Source organism: Mesoplodon densirostris, chromosome 18 (assembly GCF_025265405.1).
Source record: "Mesoplodon densirostris isolate mMesDen1 chromosome 18, mMesDen1 primary haplotype, whole genome shotgun sequence".
Classification (NCBI taxonomy): Eukaryota; Metazoa; Chordata; class Mammalia; order Artiodactyla; family Ziphiidae; genus Mesoplodon; species Mesoplodon densirostris.
The window spans coordinates 11,057,435-11,082,894 of record NC_082678.1 but is presented as its reverse complement, the minus strand read 5'-3'; the positions used below and the strand labels follow the sequence as shown (position 1 = coordinate 11,082,894).

The following is a 25,460-nucleotide window of genomic DNA, read 5'->3' as shown; positions in this document are numbered from 1 at the left end:
CCAGAAGGAAAGCAAAAGTGCAATAAAATTTCAGAGAATTTCCAGCCAGAAGCAGGAACAGATTGAGAGGGAAAGGTGCAATGGTCTGAATGTTTGTGTTCTCCCACCATTATTCGCTGGAATTCTAACCCCTGAGGTCATTAGGAGGTGGTGCCTTTGGAAAGTGATTGGGTCTGCCCTCATGAATGGGATTAGTATCCTTATACAGAGGCTCCAGAGAGCTTGCTTGCCCCTTTCCACCGTGTGACGACACAGCGAGAAGGCACTGTCTGTAAACCAGGAAGCTCTCACCAGACACCGAATCTGCTGGCACCATGCTGTGGGGACTTAGCTTCCAGAACTGTAAGAAGGAAATGTTTATAAGATACTCAGTCTATGGTATTTTATTACAGCAGCCCAAATGGACTAAGAAAAGGGCTATCTCAACTGGCTGGGATAGGAAATGATTAATTCTAGTTTTTGAAGGGTAGAATACATTAAGGGGGAGTTCAAACTACAAAGTTGAGAGTGTCTTTTGGGACAAGAGCATGGATATTTGAATGTCAGGCTAGTGGTCTGAATTTTAATAAGTAATGGAGAGTCATTGAGAATTTTCATGTTCAGAACTGTATTTTTTTTAAAACTAAAGGAATGAATTAAAAGAACCCTTGGCTTCTTGGGGAAATGGTTGATTCCAGGGCTGGGACAGTAATAGCAAAAGATGAGTTTGGAACATCTTGTGGTGCCAGAAAGTACAGAAGCACTCATGAAATAATGTGTGTGTGTCGGGGGGCGCTTGAAAGGACACAGGAACCAACGTGAAGAAGCTCCCAATGGCCAAATCTGGGGCAATTTGAGCAAAAAAAGAAGACACCGGCAATGAGTTATAGATCATAGAATAAAGTAAATATCCAGGAACCCGTAGCGCTATAAGTAAATGAATAAATGAATACATTGAGGAGAAGGGACAGCTCTTCCTTACAGTAGAATTCCAATTAATTAATGTAGAAGGAAGAGGGAAATAGAAAATCACTATAATGCAAATATCATAGCAATAATTACTGCAGCAAGAATGGACCCATCAATGGATGGATCCTAAATTAGTGGACAAAAAAAAGATACAAGGTATCTGCCTAGTCTGAAAGCATCTCCCTAAAAGATACTTCTTAATTCCAAATGGGAGAAACAGTAACTTGAGGTTGAGAAACCTGGAAGATACCACTTTATCCAAGTGATAGAGGTTAACATCCCCTGTAACGAGATCTCAACATCACGCACCTCCTGCAGTGCTGCATGAATAAGGGCAGGGCACCATGTCTGTGGTGTGCTTGCTGAAAACATACAAACTCAATCTAATGAAGAGAAAATATCAGACCAACTGTAATTGAAGAACATTCAACTCAGTTATGCAACAAAATAACTGGCTAAATACTTAAGTGGTTTAGAGGGGTGAGAAATGAGAAGTAGTTACTTTATTTGGCGATTGGCAGTTGTTACTTTTGAGAGCAGCTTCAGTTGAATGCCAAGAGGTTGGGTTTTTTTTTTAAAGGATATTATTTATTAGGCACTGCATGAGACTAAAAGAGACTTCATCTCTTTTTAAAAAGGCTCGATTACTTTTAATTGTCACAATACCCCTCTTAATCCTGTTTCTAGGTTAAACAAGTGAGGCTGAGAGAGGTCAAATGACTCGTCCAAGCCCTCAGAGAAAGCAAGTGTGAATGCAGGCCTTGACCAGGTCGTGCTTGAAGCCAAAGTTTATGATTTTACTGACTTGCCTCCTCTTTCTGTCATGGAAGCCAGACCACAAGTGGTTAAGGAGTAGTAAGGAAGCAGTGGTAGCAAGTAGAGAGGACTCTTAGGACAGGCTTGGTGAACATGGGTGGGAAGAGATGGGATGGTGGCCTCTGGTTAGGAGAGAGAGGGGAGTTTCTCTTTTGGGTTAGATAACACATTCATAGGTTGTAGGAACTGAGAAGAAAGGTAGCGTGAATTTAGAAAAAGAATGAAATGATGTGAGAGAAAGAGCAACATACTGAGATTAAAAAATATAGGTGGGGAATTCCCTGGCAGTCCAGTGGTTAGGACTCCGCACTTCCACTGCAGGGGGCATGGGTTCCATCCTTGGTCAGGAACTAAGATCCTGCCAGCCGTGCGGCATTGCCGAGAAAAAAAAAAGAAAAACAAAATATATATAGTGGAGGCAAGCATTCTGGAAAGGAAGGTAAACACTTCCTTCTCTCAGGCAGAAGTAAAGGTGAGTGTACCTAAGGGTTAATAGAGCTTTGAGAGCGAGGCACAGTGAGATAAGCTCAATCGTGGTAGTCGTAGGAGGGCAAAAGAGGTTTGAAAGGGTCTTGAAAAGATCACAAATGATTTATTTATCTGCTCTGGGGAAAATAAGAGATGAATAAAATGATATCTGAGCAACAGGAAAGACCCAGCTGAGATTAGAATATGAATTCACAGCAGTAATAATAAGGCCCAGTTATCACTCTGTTTCTAGAGGTGTTCATTCAAATGACTAGGACATTGCAGGTGGACCATTCCTGTGTCACAGTTAACATCTACAGCTCTGAGATTTCACTGAGGTTCCCAGGTCCCAGCTCCCAAAGGAGTCTCAGGAGACACAGTTCTTCCCTGGTACGGACACTGGACACCTCAGAACAAGGTCATACATATTACTTATATTTCACTGCAAAACCACCAAAATCCTCAGTTTGTTTTCAGGATGGAAACACAATACCATTGGGCTACAATGTCCCCCAGAGGCCTACATTTTTGAGACCAGCATTTTTCTTTTCACCAATATTTTGAAATTGAGTTATATCAGTGGCCTTTGAGATACTATAAAGCAAATATATTTTTGAGAAATGTTTTGAGAGAATTAAAATACACTAACAGAAACACTTCTGAGTTCCTCTGGTCAGAGAGAATCATCTTCTCCCCATACCTCTTCAGGGGTGTCTTCAAGACTCTAACATGAAAGGCTTAGAGTCTAGAGGCACCATTCAGTTCAGACTTCACAGTGCCATCTCCTTGCTCCCCCACTTCTCTTTCCTTACTCTGAGCTCAGGAGAGAATTTCTTGGTTGTTAGGGACATTTTGTGGCTGCTGATAAATGCAGTTTCCTAAGTGCCTTTCAAAAGTTTTAGAACTGTGTGCAAATTCAGCATGGAACTGGCCATGGCAAGTGGGCAACAGTAGGATGTAATCAGAGCTAGTTCTCACTTTGATCTGCTCCCTAACAGGATCCGATGTATTCTACCTACACTCAGGACGTAACACAGGAGACAAGGAAGAGTCTATAGCAGGAAGAAAGAAAAGGGAGGAAGAAAAGGCAGCAGAGCCGGACAGCCACTACCTTGGCCCGTTTCTTGCACAGCAACACGACAATGCTTAGGAAGCCTGCGGCTGCAGCATAGCCCAGAGGAGTCAGGCCGCTTTCTGAGGAGGCATCCACATTGGCCCCAAACTCCAACAGTAGGGCCACCATTTCTGTGTAACCAAGATGACACTGGACGCATAGAATTGGAGCATTATTTAAAACCTCTGTCCGGTAATTAATGTTGGCACCTCCCAAAATCAGCAGTCGGCTGACCTAGAAATAAGTGAATAAACAGAAATAATACTCACATAAACATCAGTTATATCCTATTAGTCATCTTTTATTAAGTCCTCTGGGACCCCACAATAAGTGCCCAGAAGCATTTAGTAACGGCTTTATTTTAAAATCTTCATTTGTTCCTTTTTCAATACCTTGCCTTTGGAAAGGGATGTGAAATATCTCCTTTATATAAACCGCTCAGTAACTAGAGTCAACACCACCCATACCGTAGTGCCGTCAGAGTCTCCACTAAGTGAGCTGTCAGTCAGAGAAACCCCTATCAAAACAAAGGTGGTCCAAGAATGATGTGCTCCCTAGAAGCAGCAGGACTTATTCTACAAATCAGAGTCATCTTATACAAGGTGCAAGGTCAACAGGTTTGGTCTTCAACTCACAGAACAAAATGTAAAATATATCAAATTATCAGTAAAAGGTTAATTAACAGGAGACAGTCTAAGGCAAGTCAGAGATCGATTAAATAGCTACTTAAATGTCCTCCTAGTTTTAGGTTTTCATAGTTAATTCTTTAATCTGACTGTAATTTATCACTTACCTTTATATTTGGAGTATAGAGATTTCGTAAAGATGCCAATGCCATGGAAAGACCCTCTGTGCTATAGGAGATCCAGAGACCTTGGAGGATGGAGGATGATACTCCAACTTTTTTACTCAAACCCTGAAAAAGAAATATAGAGACAATTAAATCATTAGCCCAGCTAAAAAGTACCATCAGTAGTTAAGTTAGGAGCCTCTAGGTTTGTGGTACTAACAAATGAGAATAGAGTCTTGCTCAAACAATACCCAGGCATAACAAAGCCAATCCACTGATGCAGACGAAGACTAGTCCTGTAGGAACAGGCTAACTTAAACTGCCTCTACCTTGGCAGTCTGCGGAAACAAATCTACTTAATACCTCTCTTTTCTGCTATATCTGGATATAATCCCCCCACCCCCCAGATCTTTTCTATTAGCCTTCTTGAATCAATCTCTTAAATTCAAGTTAGTAAAGTATACATGGTAACAGAGATAAAGCAGTGTGATCACTGATCTCCATCTCATTTTTGTCCTGGGCATTTGTGAAAACTGTATCTCCCAGCCTCCTTTACAGTTATGTGGGCCATGGGACTGACTTCTGGCTAATAAAATGTGGGCAGAAGTAATATGTCATGTCCAGCCTTGGCCCCAAATTCCCCCTGTGTTTCTCCACACTTTCTATTGTTCCTTTTGATTTCAGGCCAGATGATCCAGTGGAGGATCCTGAGGCCCTAGGGGATTTTGGAACTACTATGTGGAAGAAGCCTGCCCAATGATCTGTACTGGACTGCAACGAAAGTGAAAAATAAGCCTTTGTTAAGTCACTGAGATTTTTCAGGTTTGTTATAGTAGCTAGCATTGCTTACCCTAACATAGCCTAAAATAATCACATCTGTTCATCCTCAGGGAAACAACATAGGTTTGATTGCCATCAGCAACAAATTTTCTCTAGTATGACTGGCCTAAGTCCCACTGTATGTACTAATGTTTGCCCCTTTTACTTGGACTTCTCCAAAAGGAAGTTAGAATAAATTGTTTTTTAAAATCTCCTGCTGTGATGGCAAGATTCTCTGGCAATCTTCTTCTTCTTCTTTCTTAAGGCTGTGCAGCGTGGCTTGCAGGATCTTTGCTCCCTGACCAGGGATTGAACCTGGGCCCCCTGCAGTGGAAGTGCGCAGTCCTAACCACTGGACCGCCAGGGAATTCCCAGCAATCTTCTTACTATTCTGCCAATATCTGGGTCAAGTGAGTTAAAGCAGGAAATCCTGAGGGCCGCAAGATATTAACAATGAAGTTTGGGAACCACAAAGTAGATCTGAGGAGGTATTCTTTTAAAAAACTTAATCTGTTCTGTTTGCTTTGTGAGAAAGTAGTCCAGTTTGATTCTTTTGTGTGTAACTGTCCAGTTTTCCCAATACCATTTATTGAAGAGGCTGTCTTTTCCCCATTGTATATTCTTGCCTCTTTTGTCATGGATTAATTGACCATATAAGTGTAGGTTCATTTTTGGGTTCTCTGTTCTGTTCCATTGATCTATGTGTCTGTTTTTGTGCCAGTACCATACTGTTTTGATTACTGTAGCTTTGTAGTATAGTTTGAAAACAGGGAGCATGATACCTCCAGCTTTGTTCTTTCTCAAGATTGCTTTTGCTATTCAGGGTCTTTTGCATTTCCACACAAATTTTAGAATTATTTGTTCTAGTTCTGTGAAAAATGCCTTTCATGTTTTGACAGAGATTGCACTGAATCTGTAGATTGCCTTGGGTAGTATGGTCATTTTAACAATATTAATTCTTCCAATCCATGAGTATGGTATATCTTTCCATTTGTTTGTGTAGTTTTCGATTTCTTTCATCAATGTCTTATAGTTTTCTGGGTACAAGTGTTTTACTGCTTTAGTTAGATATATTCCTAGGTATTTTATTTTTTTTGATGCAATTGTAAATGGGACTGTTTTCTTAAGTTCTCTTTCCAAAAGTTTGTTATTAGTGTATAGAAACACAACAGGTATCTGTTTATTAATTTTGTGTCCTGCAACTTTACTGAATTAACTGATTAGTTCCAACAGTTTTTGGTAGTATCTTTGGGATTTTCTATATATAGTATCATGTAATCTGCAAACAGTGACAATTTTACATCTTCCTTTCCAATTTGGATGCCTTTTATTTCTTTTCCTTGTCTGATTGTTGTGGCTAGGACTTCCAATCTATGTTGAATAAAAGTGGTGAGAGTGGGTATCCTTGTCTTGTTCCTGATCTTAGAGGAAACGCTTTCAGCTTTTCATCATTGAGGATGATGTTGGCTATGGATTTGCCATATATGACTTTTATTATGTTGAAGTATGTTCCCTCTGTATACTCTGTTGAGACTTTTTATTATAAATTGATGTTGAATTTGGGCAAAAGCTTTTTCTGCATCTACTGAGAAAATCATGATTTTTATCCTTCATTTTGTTAATGTGGTGTAAGATGTTGATTGATTTGCAGATATTGAACCATCCTTGCATCCCTGGGATAAATCCCACTTGATCATGGTGTATGATCCTTTTTACGTATTATTGAATTCGGGTTACTAATATTTCGTTGAGAACTTTTCTATCTATTTTATCAGTGATCTGGGACTGTCATTTTCTTTCTTTGCAGTGTCTTTGTCTGGTTTTGGTATCAGGGTGATGCTGGCCACACAGAATGAGTTTGGAAGTGCTCCTTCCTCTTCAAGTTTTTGGAACAGTTTGAGAAGGATAGGCATTAACTCTTTAAATGTTTGGTAGAATTCACCTGTGAAGCTGTCTGGTCCTGGACTTTTGTTTGTTGGGAGTTTTTTTTTTTTAATTACTGATTCAATTTTCAATTTCATTACTGGTAATCAATTTGTTCATATTTTCTATTTCTTCCTTATTTAGTCTTGGGAGATTGTAAGTTCCTAGGAACTTATCTGTTTCTTCAGGTTGTCCATTTTATTGGTGTACAATTGTTTGTAGTAATCTCTTATGCTCCTTTGTATTTCTGTGGTATTTGTTGTAACTTCTCCTCTTTCATTTTTGATTTTATTTATTTGGGCCCTCTCTTTTTCTTCATAAGTCTGGCTAAACATTTATCAATTTTGTTTGTCTTTTCAAAGAAGCAGCTCTTGGTTTCATTGATCTTTTCTATTTTCTATTTTTTCTATTCATTTATTTCTGCTCTGATCTTTAAGATTTCTTTTCTTCTACTAACTTTGGGTTTTGTTTGTTCTTTTTTTTCCAGTTCCTTTACGTGTAAGGTTAACATTGTTTGAGATTTTTCCTGTTTCCTGAGGTAGGCTTCTATCACTATAAACTTATCTCTTAGACTTGCTTTTGCCGCATCCCATAGACTCTGGATCATTGTGTTTCCATTTTCATTTATCTCTAGATATTTTTTGATTTCCTCTTTGATTTCCTCAGTGACTCACTTGTTGTTTAGTAGTGTGTTGTTTGGAGTTCACCTGTTTGTGTTTTTTGTAGTTTTTTTCCTTATAGTTGATTTGTAGTCTCATACCACTGTGGTCAAAAAAGATGCTTGATATAATTTGATCTTCTTAAATTTATTGAGAATTGTTTGTGGAACAGCATGTGCTCTGTTCTAGAGAATGTTCCATGTGCACTTGAAGAAAGTGTGTGTTCTGCTATTTTTGGATGAAATGTTCTGTACATATCTATTAATTCCATAATTGTCATTTAAGCCCAGTGTTTCTTCGTTGATTTTCTGTCTGGATGATCTGTCCATTGATATGAGTGGGGTATTAAGTCCCCTACTATTATTTTATTACTGTCAATTTCTCCCTTTATGTTTGTTAAAATTTGCTTTATGTATTTATGTGCTACTATGCATCCATATTTACAATTGTTACATCTTCTTGTCAGATTGATCCCTTTACTTCTTTATCATTATGTATCATTGATCCCTTTATCATTATCATTGATCCCTTTACCATTCTTTGTTAGTCCTTGTTTTAAAGTCTATTTTGTATAAGTAATGCCAGCCCAACTTTCTTTTTGTTTCCATTTGCATGGAATACCTTTTTCTATCCCCTTACTTTCAGTCTGTGTATCTTTGATCTGAAGTGAGTCTCTTGTAGGCAGCATATATACAGGTCTTTTTTTTTTTTTTTTTTTTTTTCAGTCCATTTAGCCACTCTATTCCTGCAGCTCTTTGGGACTCCCAAAAGTAAACTCCACTGGCCTTCAAAGCCAAATGCTCTGGGGACTCATCTTCCCAGTGCAGGACACTCAGGCTGGGGAGCCCGATGAGGGACTCAGACCTCTCACTACTTTGAGAGAACTGAAGACACGTCCACACAAAAACCTGAACACTAACATTGTAAGTGTACTAAATGCCAGTGAGTTATTCACTTTAATATGTCTAATTTTATTTTAAAAAAATAAAAAGAGGAAAAAAAACCCTGTATGCTATGTTCATAGCAGCATTATTCACAGCAGCCAAAAAGTGGAAACAACCGAAATGTGCAACTAGCGAATAGATAAACAAAAAGGAGTATTACTTAGCAATAAGAAGGAATCAAGTACTGATACACGCTACAACATGGATGAACCCTAAAAACATCACGCTAAGTGAAAGAAGCCAGACATAGACAACCTGGATTGTATGATTCTATTTATACTAGATGTCCAGAAAAGTCAAACTTATAGACAGTAGATTAGTGGTTGCCAGGGGTTGGGGGAAGCTCATGGGGAGTGACTTCAAATGGACACAAGGATTATTTTTAAGGTGATGGAAATGTACTAATAGTGGTAATAATTACACAACTCTGTAACTATACCAAATATCCAGAATTACAGACACTCAACCTCATATTTTTAAGGTGATTAATGACATCATATATAATTTTTCATGAACAAAGATAAAATAAGGGAAATTTAAAACTAATTGGAAAGAAATATGAATTGGACTATATGTCACTGCTGATTGGCAGTTCTAAGTGGCGCTGAGTCTAAGCATTGAGTCTGTCTTTGCCTTTTCATGACCCTCAGCTGATAGCAAGTGAGAATTCTGGCAGTCTGAGAGAAGCTTAAGTCTATCAACAGGGAGCACGCTGCATTTAAAGGACCCTGAAAAGCGCAGCATCAGGAAAACCATGGTTCGAATCCACATTCTTCAGCTTGCAGTCATGTCATCACCACTTGCTATACACCCGAGTATTTATGGCCTGAATCACACACGGAGCCAGTCTTATCTCAGGCAACCATGTTGTCTGCAGCAACATAAGATAAAACTGTGTCAGTGACAGGAGTGTATGGTTTAAGTGTAGGTCTCTATGACAGGCTGGTGGTTGCCAGAGAGGAGGGGGTTGTGGGGAGGATAAAGTAGGTGAAGGGATCAAGAGGTACAAACGTCTGGTTATAAAATAAATAAGCCATGGGGATATAAAAAGATAAATAAATGTAGATCTCCCTGTAGTGGATAAAGTCACAGGGGATCACATGAAACTTCATATCATTTATCTGTTTCATGTGGTATTTATTTTATGGTGCAGGGCATAAAGACAGGTATCATCTTCATTGCATTTGATCCTAGGCAGAGGGTGATGACAAATGTTCAAGCGTTTAAAGCAGTGATGCTTAATACGTAAGTTACTTTCCCGTCTAATTGAAGGATACTCATCTTAGAGTTTGTAGAAGTAGCAGATGCTTTTTGGTCCACTTGAAATTGGAATGAGACACCTTGCCTGTTAAAATAAAAGAGTCTCATTCTGCTCCCATTAAGTAAGGTCACTAGGTACGGTCATTTTTTGGTAGAGTGATTTATTAATAAGACAATTATGATTCAAACAAAGGACTTGTCACTGTGGGTTTTACTTCTGTCCATCTGATGAAAAGGCTTCTCTAGCTGTGTACTTATATACTGGGAAGAATTTGCTAGGCTCTTGAAGTTGCCCTTAATGTCATTTTTCTCTCTGAAGAGAACAGAACTGTTTTATCTTGAACAGTATCTCTTGGGGGAAGTCCAAGCCAGAGGACTATTTAAGATCTCTGTATTTCTCAATCTGGGAGCAGCAAAAGTGGTCTGAAGAGATTGTAGGGATTGTAGGTGGCCGATGAAATAGCAAGCTGTGGGCTAGGAAAATCAGGAAAACACATTTCTTCCTTGACTTCTGTCCTTTGCCCCACAACTGCTATCTAGACAATAAATTCCTTGAGATTAGGGGCTGTATATTTTTGGTTTGTGTATCCCTAGCACCTAGTACAATGCCTCAGTAAGCACTGAATGAACAAATGAATGCATCCAAGCACAAAGAGATGAATTACGTGCTCTTCTCTGGGTCCTCCACTCCAGCCGTGTGGATGTTGGGAGAGGGAGGCTGATGCTTGGAGTCCTTAAAAGTTTTGAAACTACTGCGAAAAACTGGGATTATAATTTGAAGAGAGAATGGGGGAAGTAGCTTAAAGGAAGGTTATAGTTGGTTCTAGACAAAGAGTTTGAAAATCACAGCACCAGGAATATTAAAATCTTCCCTAAAACAATTATGAGAACACTGAGAGGGTAAACTGCTCTCAGCAATTTTTTTTAGGCATTGTGAAAACCTGCAACTAATGCTACAACGTGACTCTTCTCAGCAGATGGTGGGTCATATATGGAGTACACATGTGTATGTGTATATGCTTCTTACCTAAATGTTTATGCATGTACCTTTCCTGGAAAGCCTAGCAATCCACTAAACTGGGAGATGACAAATGTGGCTTTCTTTCAAAGTCCTAGGGAGGAACAGGTCAGAAATTTTAGGAGATGGACCAATTTTGCAACAAACTGATTTCAGAAAGCAGGGGCCACACTGACATAATAGTAGCTTCATACACACAGTGTTAAGGAAAGCCTGATGGAAATGGAAAGAAAAACACCTCCAACTTCTTTAATTACCTTAAAAATGTGTGCTTTGAGGATGTGATGTCCCAGTTCAATTGTCTGCTGTCGGTTTAGTTTTCCCTCTTGGCGGGAAAACCAGAAGGCAAGTAACGTGTGACCACTCCTGCCAAAAAAAAAAAGAGACCCATTTTAGAAAATTTAATGCCCCAATTCTCCTTTGGGTGGATGACTGTTCAGGTCTAGCCATACCTCCAATGAAACTCTGTCTCATTCAACCAGTTTCTTAAGGAAGGGCACCTGCTATTGGGCAAATAACGGGTAGTGAACGGTTCCTAGCTTTTACCAGCCCTTTACCCAAATCACATGTGTGAATATCACAGAATGTCATTTCTAGTTGGCTTACACCCATCCCACACATAGATGACATTAAAAGATCCATTTTTATTTTCTGTCTCTGTCAACTCCTCTTATTTCACCCATGCTTTAAAAGTGAGTGTTGCTTCCTCAGGATCACATTTTTGGTCCTAGTGTGTCCTCTGGATTTAGCTCATCCATCCTCAGAGCCTTCGCCACCACCTAAACCCTATTATCTTTTTCTCTATCTAGATGTTTCAGCTTTAGATCAATATACATCAACTGTCTACTGGATTTCTCTACCCAGAGGTCCTATAGTACCTTAAACTCAACATGTCCCAAACGGGATTAACAACCTCTTCCCCAAGTGAAGTCTTCTCTGATCAGCTTCTACCAAGCCTCTATCCTTTCTCTCTAACATTTTCTCCCAGCCAAGAACACAGCACTCCGTCTTTGGTGCAATCATCATCGGTTGTATATGCCTTTAATACAGTGTCTACCACACTATTACATGCTCTCTCCTCTACTAGACTGTAGGTTTCCTGATGGCATCATTCTCACCCCCCATCTCCTTGTCAACAGATCCCCAATCTGTTCATGAATGAGAAAACCCTTTTCTCTGCCTCTGCATGTTGTCTTATCTGCCCAGGATGCTCAGTACTGCCACAGCCCTCCTGTAATCATGTGGTCAGCTGGCCTGACGACAAAGCCAACAAAAAGGCTAAGCTAAGAGAACTGCTGAAAAATAGAGCCTGAGTCCCGACTGTATAGCATCAGAAGGGGCCCTAATTTTGGACTACTTGTTATATGAAGTGATACATTTCTTTATTGTTTAATCCATTTGAGTTGATGTTTTCTATTCCTTCCAGCTCAAAGCATACTAATGATATATGCCTTTAAGTGTGAATGTATATATGTATATGTGTATGTATGTAAGGTATGTGTATACATGCAGGATTGTGTATGTGTATTTTTATTTACATTTATGACAGAAATCCCGAGTTGTTTATACTCTCCACAGTGCCAAACGTTGTGTACTGCACATAAAAATTCTCAATAAAAATTTCTGGGGGGCTTCCCTGGTGGCGCAGTGGTTAAGAATCCGCCTGCCAATGCAGGAGACACGGGTTCGAGCCCTGGTCCGAGAAGATCCCACATGCCACGGAGTTAACTAAGCCAGTGTACTACAAATAGTGAGCCTGTGCTCTAGAGCTCACGTGCCACAACTACTGAAGCCCACACGCCTAGAGCCTGTGCTCTGCAACAAGAGAAGCCACTGCAGTGAGAAGCCTGTGCACCGCGATGAAGAGTAGCCCCTGCTCGCCGCAACTAGAGAAAGCCCGTGCACAGCAACAAAGATGCAACGCAGCCAAAAATAAAACAAATAAATAGATAAATAAATTTATTAAAAAAATTTTTTTTTGGAAGCAAGATCAGACATTAAAGAAAGGATACTGGGTCACCTTTCGGCTGTGCCTTCTCACCACATTTGCTGTAGTCTGTAGGAACTGTGACACTTAGAACTGTCTCTCTACTCCCCAACCAGGTTAGTGTCAGCAGAGCTCTCTATGTTACTGACAACACAACTCTTTTACTCCTTTCACTTGGAGTGTCATAGAGGAGGAAAATCAAACTATTATCTCAGTTTCAAGCCTAATGAATTAATCAAACAGAAGGAAAAACAGCCAGTGAATTTTTGTTGGTGACACTTCGCTGAGAGGAGGCCCAAATGTCTACTGGACGATTTTGTCTCATATTTAACACTGGCTACTCTGCCAGGTTTAACATTTGAAGATGTCTAATACTGAAGTCTGAAAAATGAACATATCCTTCCTTCCTTCTTCCTTTCCTTCCTCCCTTCCTCCCTCCCTCTTTTTTAAGCTTCAGTAAAGAACTTGGAGAACAGAGGATGGGACAGTTCCCATCTTAGGTAGGAATCATCCTATAAAACGTTAAAAAGAAATTCTACTATGTTCTAACCTTTGGCTTTGTACAATTTCTGAATTCTAGTGGATACCAGGTCATCTTACTTGATCAGATAAAACTAACCATAAAGGAAAGAAAGTTATTTAATTGAGAGAATGTCTCAGACAACTGTTATCTTGTATGGAATCATCAGTGTCATCTGAAGATATGAGCCCAGGGTTGTTTCACACTCACAAAATCTAGAAATTGTTACTGAACTTTTATATATCCCTTGAAAGCCCAATGTAGTTGGTAGGCTATTTTAACAGAAGTTAATGAGAACCATTTATAAAAGTTCCCTTTCTCAAGTTCTCAAAATCCTAACCAGTTATTAACAATGAAATTATTGTAGCCTCCCTGGTGTAAGAATTATTACATTAAGTGTCTCATCCATGGCTGTACATAGTGACTAGAACTCCTGAATACGATCCACCACTTATGCTTCAGGCCATTAATAAGAATCCATGCTGGTGAGGAATAAGGATAAAGCTCATGTCTGACAAGGATATGAACTGTCAGTTAGACACAGAACTGACTTGCCCTAGTGCATTTACTTTACTACCGTGACTAGGGCACCCTGGGAAGATGCTTCCAACTCTCTAGTATGCATTTCAGCCAGCTATAGAGGACAGTGCTTGCTTTTGTTATTGTTGGTCAGGCACTGAGGAGAAACAGCAAGCCATCTGGCTCAAGGAAAAGATGAAGGTGATAACACTAGTTTATTTCTTTTTGGATACAAGCATATTACATTATTCATAAAAGAATGATTCTGGTCAGTTCACCGGACTCAAAGCTTATGGTGTTTAAGACACAGAAGGTAAACTAGCAATTGCCATTACATGCTGGCATTTCCATTTGTACCTTACTATGTTTATTTTTTTAACACCTTTACTGGAATATAATTGCCTTACAATGATGTGTCAGTTTCTGTTGTATAACAAAGTGAATCAGCTATACATATACACATATCCCCATTTCTGCTCCCTCTTGTGTCTCCCTCCCACCCTCCCTACCCCACCCCTCTAGGTGGACACAAAGCCCCGAGCTGATCTCCCTGTGCTATGTGGCTGCTTCCCACTAGCTATCTATTTTACATTTGGTCGTGTATATATGTCCATGCCACTCTCTCACTTCGTCTCAGCTTACCCTTCACCCTCCCTGTGTCCTCAAGTCCATTCTCTATGTCTGTGTCTTTATTCCTGTCCTGCCCTTAGGCTCAGCAGAACCCTTTTTTTTTTTTTTAAGGTTCATATATATATGTTAGCATATGGTATTTGTTTTTCGCTTTCTGACTTACTTCACTCTGTATGACAGTCTCAAGGTCCATCCACCTCACTACAAATAATTCAATTTCGTCTCTTTTTATGGCTGAGTGATATTCCATTGTACATATGTGCCACATCTTCCTTATCCATTCATCTGTCGATGGACACTTAGGTTGCTTCCATGTCCTGGCTATTGTAGATAGTGCTGCAATGAACATTGTGGTACATGACTTTTTCTGAATTATGGTTTTCTCAGGGTATACGCCCAGTACTGGGATTGCTGGGTCATATGGTAGTTCTATTTTTAGTTTTAGAAGGAACCTCCATACTGTTCTCCATAGTGGCTGTATCAATTTACATTCCCACCAACACTGCAAGAGGGTTCCCTTTTCTCCACACCCTCTCCAGCATTTATTGTTTGTAGATTTTTTGATGATGGCCATTCTGACTGGTGTGAGGTGATACCTCATTGTAGTTTTGATTTGCATTTCTCTAATGATTAGTGATGTTGACCAACCTTTCATATGTTTATTGGCAATCTATATATCTTCTTTGGAGAAATGTCTTAGGTTTTCTGCCCATTTTTGGATTGGGTTGTTTTTTTGATATTGAGCTACATGAGCTGCTTTTATATTCTGGGGATTAATCCTTTGTCAGTTGCTTCCTTTGCAAATATTTTCTCCCATTCTAAGGGTTGTCTTTTTGTCTTGTTTATGGTTTCCTTTGCTGTGCAAAAGCTTTTAAGTTTCCTTAGGTCTCATTTGTTTATTTTTATTTCCATTTCTCTAGCAGGTGGGTCAAAAAGAATCTTGCTGTGATTTATGTCATAGAGTGTTCTGCCTGTGTTTTCCTCTAAGAGTTTTATAGTGTCTGGCCTTACATTTAGGTCTTTAGTCCATTTTGAGTTTATTTTTGTGTATGGTGTTAGGGAGTGTTCTATTTTCACTCTTTCACATGTAGCTGTCCAGTTTTCCCAGCATCACTTATTGAAGAGGCTGTCTTTTCTCCACTGTATATTCTTGCCTCCTTTATCAAAGATAAGGTGACCAGATGTGCATGGGTTTATCTCTGGGCTTTCTATCCTGTTCCATTGATCTATATTTCTGTTTTTGTGCCAGTACCATACTGTCTTGCTGACTGTAGTCTGTACTATAGTCTGAAGTCAGGGAGCCTGGTTCCTCCAGATCCGTTTTTCTTTCTCAAGATTGCTTTGGCTATTCGGGGTCTTTTGTGTTTCCATATAAATTGTGAAATTTTTTTGTTCTAGTTCTGTGAAAAATGCCATTGGTAGTTTGATAGGGATTTCAATGAATCTGTAGATTGCTTTGGGTAGTATAGTCAGTTTCACAATGTTGTTCTTCCAATCAAGAATATGGTGTATCTCACCATCTGTTTCTATCATCTTTAATTCCTTTCATCAGTGTCTTATAGTTTTCTGCATACAGGTCTTTTGTCTCCTTAGGTAGGTTTATTCCTAGGTATTTTATTCTTTTTGTTGCAATGGTAAATGGGAGTGTTTCTTTAATATCTCTTTCAGATTTTTCATCATTAGTGTATAGGAATGCAAGAGATTTCTATGCATTAATTTTGTATGCTGCTACTCTACCAAATTCATTGATTAGCTCTAGTAGTTTTCTGGTAGCATCTTTAGCATTCTCTATGTATAGTATCATGTCATCTGCAAACAGTGAGTTTTACTTCTTCTTTTCCGATTTGGATTCATTTCTTTTCTGTCTCTGATTGCTGTGACTAAAACGTCCAAAACTATGTTGAATAATAGTGGTGAGAGTAGGCAACCTTGTCTTGTTCCTGATCTTAATGGAAATGGTTTCAGATTTTCACCATTGAGAATGATGCTGGCTGTGGGTTTGTCATATATGGCCTTCATTATGTTGAGGTAAGTTCCTTATATGCCTATTTTCTGGAGGGTTTTTATCATAAATGAATTTTGAATTTTGTCAAAAGCTTTTTCTGCATCTATTGAGATGATCATATGGTTCTTCTTCAATTTGTTAATATGGTGTATCACATTGATTGATTTGCGTATATTGAAGAATCCTTGCATTCCTGGGATAAACCTCACTTGATCAAGGTGTATGATCTTTTTTTTTTTTTTAAAGCTTTATTTATTATTTATTTTGCGGTACGCGGGCCTCTCACCACTGTGGCCTCTCCCATTGTGGAGCACAGGCTCCGGACGCGCAGGCTCAGCGGCCTTGGCTCACGGGCCTAGCTGCTCCGTGGCATGTGGGATCTTCCCGGACCGGGGCACGAACCCATGTCCCCTGCATCGGCAGGCGGACTCTCAACCACTGTGCCACCGGGGAAGCCCCTATGATCTTTTTATTGTGCTGTTGGATTCTGTTTGCTAGTATTTTCTTGAGGATTTTTGCATCTATGTTCATCAGTGATATTGGCCTGCAGTTTTCTCTTTTTGTGACATGTCTGTCTGGTTTTGGTATCATAGTGATGGTGGCCTCGTAGAATGAGTTTGGGAGTGTTCCTCCCTCTGCTGTATTTTGGAAGAGTTTGAGAAGGATAGGTATTAGCTCTTCCCTAAATGTTTGAGAGAATTCGCCTGTGAAGCCATCTGGTCCTGGGCTTTGGTTTGTTGGAAGATTTTTAATCACAGTTTCAATTTCAGTGCTTCTGATTGGTCTGTTTCTATTTTCTATTTCTTCCTGGTTCAGTCTCGGAAGGTTGTGCTTTTCTAAGAATATGTCCATGTCTGCCAGGTTGTCCATTTTATTGGCATATAGTTGCTTGTAGTAATTTCTCATGATCCTTTGTATTTCTGCAGTGTCAGTTGTTACTTCTTTTTCATTTCTAATTCCATTTGAGTCTTTTCCCTTTTTTTTTTTGATGAGTCTGGCTAATGGTTTATCAATTTTGCTTACCTTCTGATCTTCATGATTTCTTTCCTTCTGCTAAGTTTGAGGTGTTATTGTTCTTCTTTCTCTAATTGCTTTAGGTGTAAGGTTAAGTTGTTTATTTGAGATGTTTCTTGTTTCTTGAGGTAGGATTGTATTGCTATAAACTTCCCTCTTAAAACTGCTTTTGCTGCATCCCACAGGTTTTGGACCATCGTGTTTTTGTTGTCATTTGTCTCTAGGTATTTTTTGATTTCCTCTTTGATTTCTTCAGTGATCTCTTGGTTATTTAGTAGTGTATTGTTTAGCCTCCATGTATTTGTATTTTTTACAGGTTTTTTTTCCCTGTAATTGATATCTAGTCTTATAGTGTTTTGGTCAGAAAAGATACTTGATACAATTTCAAATTTCTTAAATTTACCAAGGCTTGATTTGTGACCCAAGATATGATCCTGGAGAATGGTCCATGAGCACTTGAGAAGAAAGTGTATTCTGTTGTTTTTGGATGGAATGTCCTCTAAATGTCAATTAAGTCCATCTTGTTGAATGTGTCGTTTAAAGCTTGTGTTTCCTTATTTATTTTCTTTTTGGATGATCCGTCCATTGGTGAAAGTGGGGTGTTAAAGTCCCCTATTATGACTGTGCTACTGTCGATTTCCCCTTTTATGGCTGTTAGCATTTGCCTTATGTATTGAGGTGCTCCTATGTTGGGTGCATAAATATTTACAATTGTTATATCTTCTTCTTGGATTGACCCCTTGATCATTCTGTAGTGGCCTTTTTTGTCTCTTGTAATAGTTTTTATTTTAAAGTTTATTTTGTCTGATATGAGAACTGCTGCTCCAGCTTTTCTTTTGATGTCCATTTGCATGGAATATCTTTTTTCATCCCCTCACTTTCAGTCTGTATGTGCCCCCAGGTCTGAAGCGGTTCTCTTGTAGACAGCATATATATGGGTCTTGTTTTTATACCTATTCAGCCTGTCTATATCTTTTGGTTGGAGCATTTAATCCAATTACATTTAAGGTAGTTATCGATATGTATGTTCCTATTACCATTTTCTTAATTGTTTTGGGTTTGGTTTTGTAGGCCTTTTCCTTCTCTTGTGTTTCCTGCCTAGAGAAGTTCCTTAGCATTTGTTGTAAAGTGGGTTTGGTGGTGCTGAATTCTCTTAGCTTTTGCTTGTCTGTAAAGGTTTTAATTTCACCGTCGAATCTGAATGAGATCCTTGCTGGGTAAACTTGGTTGTAGGTTTTTCCCTTTCATTACTTTAAATATGTCCTGCCACTCCCTTCTGCCTTGCAGAGTTTCTGCTGAAAGATCAGCTGTTAACCTTATGGGGGTTCCCTTGTATGTTATTTTTTGCTTTTCCCTTGCTGTTTTTTTTGTCGCGGTATGTGGCCTCTCACTGTTGTGGCCTCTCCCGTTGCGGAGCACAGGCTCTGGACACGCAGGCTCAGCGGCCATGGCTCACGGGCCTAGCTGCTCCGCGGCATATGGGATCTTCCCAGACCAGGGCATGAACCCGTGTCCCCTGCATCGGCAGGTGGACGCTCAACCACTGTGCCACCATGGAAGCCCCCCTTGCTGCTTTTAATATTTTTTCTTTGCATTTAATTTTTTATAGTTTGATTAATATGTGTCTTGGCGTGTTTCTCCTTGGATTTATCATGTATGGGACTCTCTGCACTTCCTGGACTTGATTGACTATTTCCTTTCTCATATTAGGGAAGTTTTCAACTATAATCTCTTCAAATATTTTCTCAGTCCCTTTCTTTTTCTCTTCTTCTTCTGGGACCCCCTATAATTCAAATATTGGTTCGTTTAATGTTGTCTCAGAGGTCTCTGAGACGGTCCTCAATTCTTTTCATTCTTTTTTCTTTATTCTGCTCTTTCATAGTTATTTCCACTATTTTATCCTCCAGGTTACTTATCCATTCTTCTGCCTCATTTATTCTGCTATTGATTCCTCCTAGAGAATTTTAAATTTCATTTATTGTGTTGTTCATCATTGTTTGTTTCCTCTTTAGTTCTTCTAGGTCCTTGTTAAACGTTTCTTGTATTTTCTCCATTCTATTTCCGAGATTTTGGATCATCTTTACTATCATTACTCTGAATTCTTTTTCAGGTAGACTGCCTATTTCCTCTTCATTTGTTTGGTCTGGTGGGTTTTTACTTTGCTCCTTCATCTGCTGTGTATTTCTCTGTCTTCTCATTTTGCTTAACTTACTGTGTTTGGGGGTCTCCTTTTCACAGGTTGCAGGTTTGTAGTTCCCGTTGTTTTTGGTGTCTACCCCTAGTGGATACGGTTAGTTCAGTGGGTTGTGTAGGCTTCCTGGTAGAGTGGACTAGAGCCTGTGTTCTGGTGGATGAGGCTGGATCTTGTCTTTCTGGTGGGCAGGACCACGTCTGGTGGTGTGTTTTGGGGTATCTGTGAACTTACTATGATTTTAGGCAGCCTCTCTGCTAATGGGTGGGGTTGTGTTCCTGTCTTGCTAATTGTTTGGCATGGGGTGTCCAGTACTGTAGCTTGCTGGTCGTTGTGTGTAGCTGGGTCTTAGTGTTGAGATCGAGATCTCTGGGAGAGCTCTCGCCCATTGATATTACGAGGGGCTAGGAAGCTTCTGGTGGATCAATGTCCTGAACTCAGTTCTCCCACCTCAGAGGCTCAGGCCTGACACCTGGCCAGAGAACCAAGACCCTGTCAGTCACTTGGCTCAGAAGAAAAAAAAAGAAAAATAAATAAAATAAAGTTACTAAAATAAAAAAAATTATTAAAAATTGAAAAATAAAAAAGAAAGGAGAGCAACGAAACCAAAAAACAAATCCACCAATGATAACAAGTGCTAAAAACTATACTTAAAAAAATAAACAACAAAAAAAACACAGACAGACAGAACCCTAGCACAAATGGTAGAAGAAAGCTATACAGACAAAATCACACCAAGAAGCATACACATACACACTCACAAAAAGAGAAAAAGGAAAAAAATATATATAAAAAAAAGGAAGAAAGCAACCAAATCAATAAACAAATCTGCCAATGATAATCAGCTGTAAATACTAAACTATGATAAACATAAAACTAGAAACAAATTAGATGCAGAAAGCAAACGCCAAGTCTACAGTTGCTCCCAAAGTCCACTGCCTCAATTTTGGGATGATTCGTTGTCTATTCATGTATTCTACAGATGCAGGGTACATCAAGTTGATTGTGGATATTTAATTTGCTGCTCCTGAGGCTGCATAGAGAGATTTCCCTTTATCTTCTTTGTTTGCACAGCTCCTGGGGTTCAGCTTTGGATTTGGCCCCGCCTCTGCATGTAGGTCACCTGAAGGCGTCTTTTTGGAAGTCTGAGGTCTTCTGCCAGCATTCAGTAGGTGTTCTGTAGGAGTTGTTCCACATGTAGATGTATTTTTGATGTATTTGTGGGGAGGAAGGTGATCTCCATATATTACTCATCCGCCATCTTGAAGGTCCCTCCCCTGTACCTTACTATTCTGACAAAATATGATGTCACTGGCTAATCCATAGTGTGAATGTGCCTATATGTGGAGTTGTCTACATTTATGTCTATTTTTCTTATTATTTGCTCACTCCCAAACCTTTTTTTTTAAGAATACATTTAAACATTTTTTTAACTTTCTTTTATACTTATTTAGGGTTATAAATTTCAAATATAACACTTTTAATTTTTTGTTTACATCCCTCTCATTGAAGATGGCAAGTGTTAACCAGAACAAGTCCCTGCAAAGTCACATGACCAAGGGCTTGGCTACAAGAAAGAACAAAGAATTAAAGTCCATGATGCAATTTACCAGACAATGATACAGAGATGAGTTTGCAAGAAGCTAGCATTCTGGCTGGAGTGGTGGATGGAGCAGAGTGGGCACTGATTGTGGTATGGGCTACAAAGATGTACAAAGAAAACAAATATAACATACATTACTATGAGTCCATTTCTGAAAATAAACATGAACCAGGCAATATGCTGTTTCATATACATCATTTCATTTACTCCCCACAACAACACAAAGAAGTAAATATAATTATCCCCATTTTACAGATATTAGATATAAAAATCAGAGAGGGGAAGTGACTCCACTAAGACAGCACAGTAAGTGACAGAACCCAGATTCCATCCCAGGTCTATCTGATTACCAAGCTTGTGCTCTGAACCTCTTGACTGCTACTGAGTTCCTGAAATTAAATGTAACAGTGATTCAGAGGAGAGAGAGGGAATTGAAAGTCTTCCTGCAAGAGAAATCCTTTGTCTCTGGGTCCTGGAAGTTTGCGTGTGATGCTGATAGGTAGGAAAATAGGAAAGTGGGGAAAGGCGTAGAAGATGGAGGGAACAGAATGAATGAACATATAAAGGCAAATTTTTACAATCCCAGAGGATGTATGGGGAGAAACAAGTCAACTGCTTTGGCTTCCCAGGAAAGTTAAGATTCTGGGCTGAGGAGTCGGTATTCAACACCACAGGCAATAGGGAGGCACTGAAGCCAAACCTTATTCCTTTTGACTCCTAGCCTCACCATTCTCTAAGATCACCAGGAGCCTCTTAATTGGTTTTCTTTTAGCCTTTGATCTTTTTCTTTCTTTTTATTTTCTCCTTCCAGCTTTAGGTCTTATGGACTATTTTCCTTGAAACTGTCTCTTTTCTTGACATCTGTGACACTACCTTGGCACTTTTCCTTTCCTTTGGTTACATTAACTTCTTTGCTCTATTCCCCATTCACTCTTCTTTCGCAGGCAGCCCTCCCCTCGACTCCTGGCTTCAGCTCTCACTGCAACAGCATCTCTAGCTCTGAGATTTCCTTTGCTTCTCTAGCTGCCTGCTGATCCTTCTACCTCCAAATGACCAGTCAAACGATGCTGTTTGAAGCTGAAGTCTTCCCTTAAAACCAAATCCCCTTAAGAGTTCTTTATTTTTAAAAAATACTTCCAGTCACTCAGGCATAACATCAGCTGCTGTTTTTCTCCCCCCTTTGCATTGTCTCTCTTGGATAACTGCAATCCACTCATTCTCTCCACTGCCTCCTTCCTGGCCCACACAGAAACCTGATCAAAATTCACCTCAAAATTCTTCAATGGCTTTATATTTCCTCCTGTACATAATCTAAACTCCTTAGCATGGTATTCAAAGGCTCTCCATAATTTGTCCCTCATCTATCTGTGTCTTTACCTCCTTACCCTGTACTTCTAATTCCAGACAGAGTAACTTATTCTAGAGTTTCAAACATGCTTTCCCTCTGTCTGGAATTCTCTTCTCTGTTTAGTTCATCAGGCAAACTACTTCTCATTCTTCAAGTCTCAGTCCACACCATCTCCTCTGTGAAGCCTTCCCTGGTGCCCCCAGATGGACTCAGGGATTCTTTCCTTTAGGCTCTGTTGTACCTGGTACACATCCCCATCACTGCACAACTGCAGCACTCTCTCTCTGTCTGCACGTCGGTCTTCCCACTAGACTGTACTGAGGACGGAAGCTACGTTTTTTTCACATATGTACAACCTGCTAATAGGAGTAAAGAGCAGCAGAATGAATGAATAATAATCCCTTACATTTGTAAACTACCTCAGGGTTTTCGAAATACTACAACACTTATATTCTCCCCTACACCTATACTACATTATTTCTCCTAATACGGTAGAAAGTTGACTGAAACTCAGGAAGATTGAAGGACAGATCCTAGCTCACGTTGCTCAGATGTAAAAGAGATGAGATGAGAACCCAAGGTCTTCTGAAACCTCGTTCCACTGCCACACTGACAAGATTAGGAACTGGTTTTTATTTCTGGGCAAATTTGTATGAAAAAGTTGACCAATGTAAAGAACAATATGTTCATTTTTACAGTGTACAATCTGAATTCTTACAATTAAAATCAGCAACTGTTAATTTTGACATTTTTCGATTAGCATTTTGGGAGAGAGTAGTTAAGAAATAGAGAGAGCCCTAGTCACTGTGACATTTTACACATGACTGAACACAACTATGTTTTCCCCTATAATTAAAGATGATGGTGATCAAAATAAACATTAATGTGGGTTCATATGTGGTTATAAAGACCAATGGGGGGGTGGCAGCGGTGAGGGCAGAAGAAGTATTTCCACATAGCTTATATAATTAGGTCACCTTGTGATTCAGTCACCCTGCGGACTCCATCCCTGAAAGAAAGTCAAATCCCAGTTCTGTCACTTACAAGCTTTATAGCCTTGAATAAGCCTTCTAACCTCTCTGTAAGACAGGGATAGTAACACCTGTCTCTCAGGACTGTGGTGAGAATTAAGTGAGAGATATTAAGTAAAATGTACTTTATATTTCTTTTATATCCTCCATAGTAACTAGCACACTGCTGGACTAAAGGAATGAACGTTAACCATAAAAGACTTTAAACATATCAGAAGATGACTGTGTGCTCAAACAGAACTTTAATCTTTAACGTATGCAGCAGGGTGAAATGCAGTACCCTATCCTTAACTCCAATCTTTGCCCCTCCACACCTAACCCCACTACCTTTACAGCCAGAAAGGGAAAAATGACTGGGGATGGATGTCATTCACTGTTAGTCACTGCAGGAAAACTTGGTAGTGTAACTTCAGGCAGAGAGTGGGGATAAGGACAGAGCTAACCAGTCCCTAAGAAATAAGGTAAAAGTTAAGCTAACAGGAGGAATATGAACCTCTCATGTAGATCAGAGGTCTTCAGGAGGATATAAACCTTACATTCAAGATATATTTGCTTTGCGATATTTTAGGAGAGAATCAATCACATATCAGAGTTAAAGATTCTTCCCCCCAGAACTGTCTCCTCTCCCCTCTCCTGACAAAAGGCAGGGAAGGGCGTATCCAGAATATCAGAGGGTAGATCCAACCTCCATTCCATCTGTAGGCATCAGCAGCCCCTCAATAAGGATTACTGGAGACAAGTGATACTCACCCTTGGAAAACTATAGGTTATAAGACAGTGAGGATCTGCCCTTACCTGATGCCCCTGTACCACAAGAGTTCAGAACTATGGAATCTTTCAGACAAAATCTCTTTCTAAGGCAAGACTACCCTCTAGAGCATCCCTACCCTCTGCCCATTTACCGGTTTGGAAGTCTCATAACAGTTGTTATATATAAAATATACAATGGTACTATGTTTTTCTAATAGATTTTCACTTAGCACACAAGGGAGATAGTTAATCTTAAGTTTCTATTTGTGGTACTGAAACACACTAACAAATGGACTCAAATATTTCCAGCATGGATGTTTTCTCCATTGTTCTAGCCAGAGTCACTAATGTGTAGTCACATAGATTTCATCAGCTCTGGTGATGACAAACTTGATATACAACACTTTAGTGTTTCAGAGACATAACACTTAAGTGTTCTGATATTCTTCTATGTGGTGCTCAGATGTGATAAAGTGGTACAGGGACAGCCAGCTGGCAAGGAACTGCTTACAACCTAAAGCCTATCCTAGCTATCTTATAATGTGGGCTGAAATAACATGTGCTGCTGTGGAATGTCTTTATATTATAGAGGTACTTGTGGGGAATTATTTAGGGAGACCTAGTGAGATTAGAATTATGGGGCAGAGAAGGATATCTGTCTGCAAAAGGTCTGTGCTCCCATCCACAGTTGAGAGTTGTTGGGAAGCAGTTACTTTGCCAGGGACCTTGCGTTCACATTCAAGTGGGGTCAACTGACAGTTCTGGCTAATGGAATACAGGCAGAAATTATATTCATTACTTCAGACCTAACCCGGAAAAGTCTTCTCCTTTGATTTCCATGACCTTACTTTCTCTTGTTTCTCTAATATTACTCTTGTAAATTATTATTTGGCTCACCATTTTCTTCTAGCATTTAAATACACCTACTCTGATATGAACCTATTTACGAAACAGAAATAGACTCACAGACATAGAGAACAGACTTGTGGTTGCCAAGGGGGAGGGGGCTGAGGGAGGGATGGAGTGGGAGGCTGGGGTTCGCAGATGTAAACTATTATGTATAGAATGGATGAACAACAAGGTATTACTGTTATAGCACAGGG

At 39.5% G+C, this 25,460-nt stretch overlaps 1 protein-coding gene across 6 annotated transcripts in view; it reads right to left on the bottom strand.

The window, feature by feature from the left end:
- Window positions 1-25,460, bottom strand: part of TANC2 (tetratricopeptide repeat, ankyrin repeat and coiled-coil containing 2) — a 363,149-nt gene that overhangs the window by 31,372 nt on the left and 306,317 nt on the right. For all 6 annotated transcript variants that reach the window (XM_060080807.1, XM_060080805.1, XM_060080801.1 and 3 more), the window contains 3 exons: window positions 11,017-11,125; window positions 4,140-4,262; window positions 3,344-3,580 (listed from right to left, as the gene is read on the bottom strand). In XM_060080807.1, the coding sequence (XP_059936790.1) occupies window positions 3,344-3,580; window positions 4,140-4,262; window positions 11,017-11,125 (469 nt within the window). The remainder of the gene's footprint in view (window positions 1-3,343; window positions 3,581-4,139; window positions 4,263-11,016; window positions 11,126-25,460) is intronic.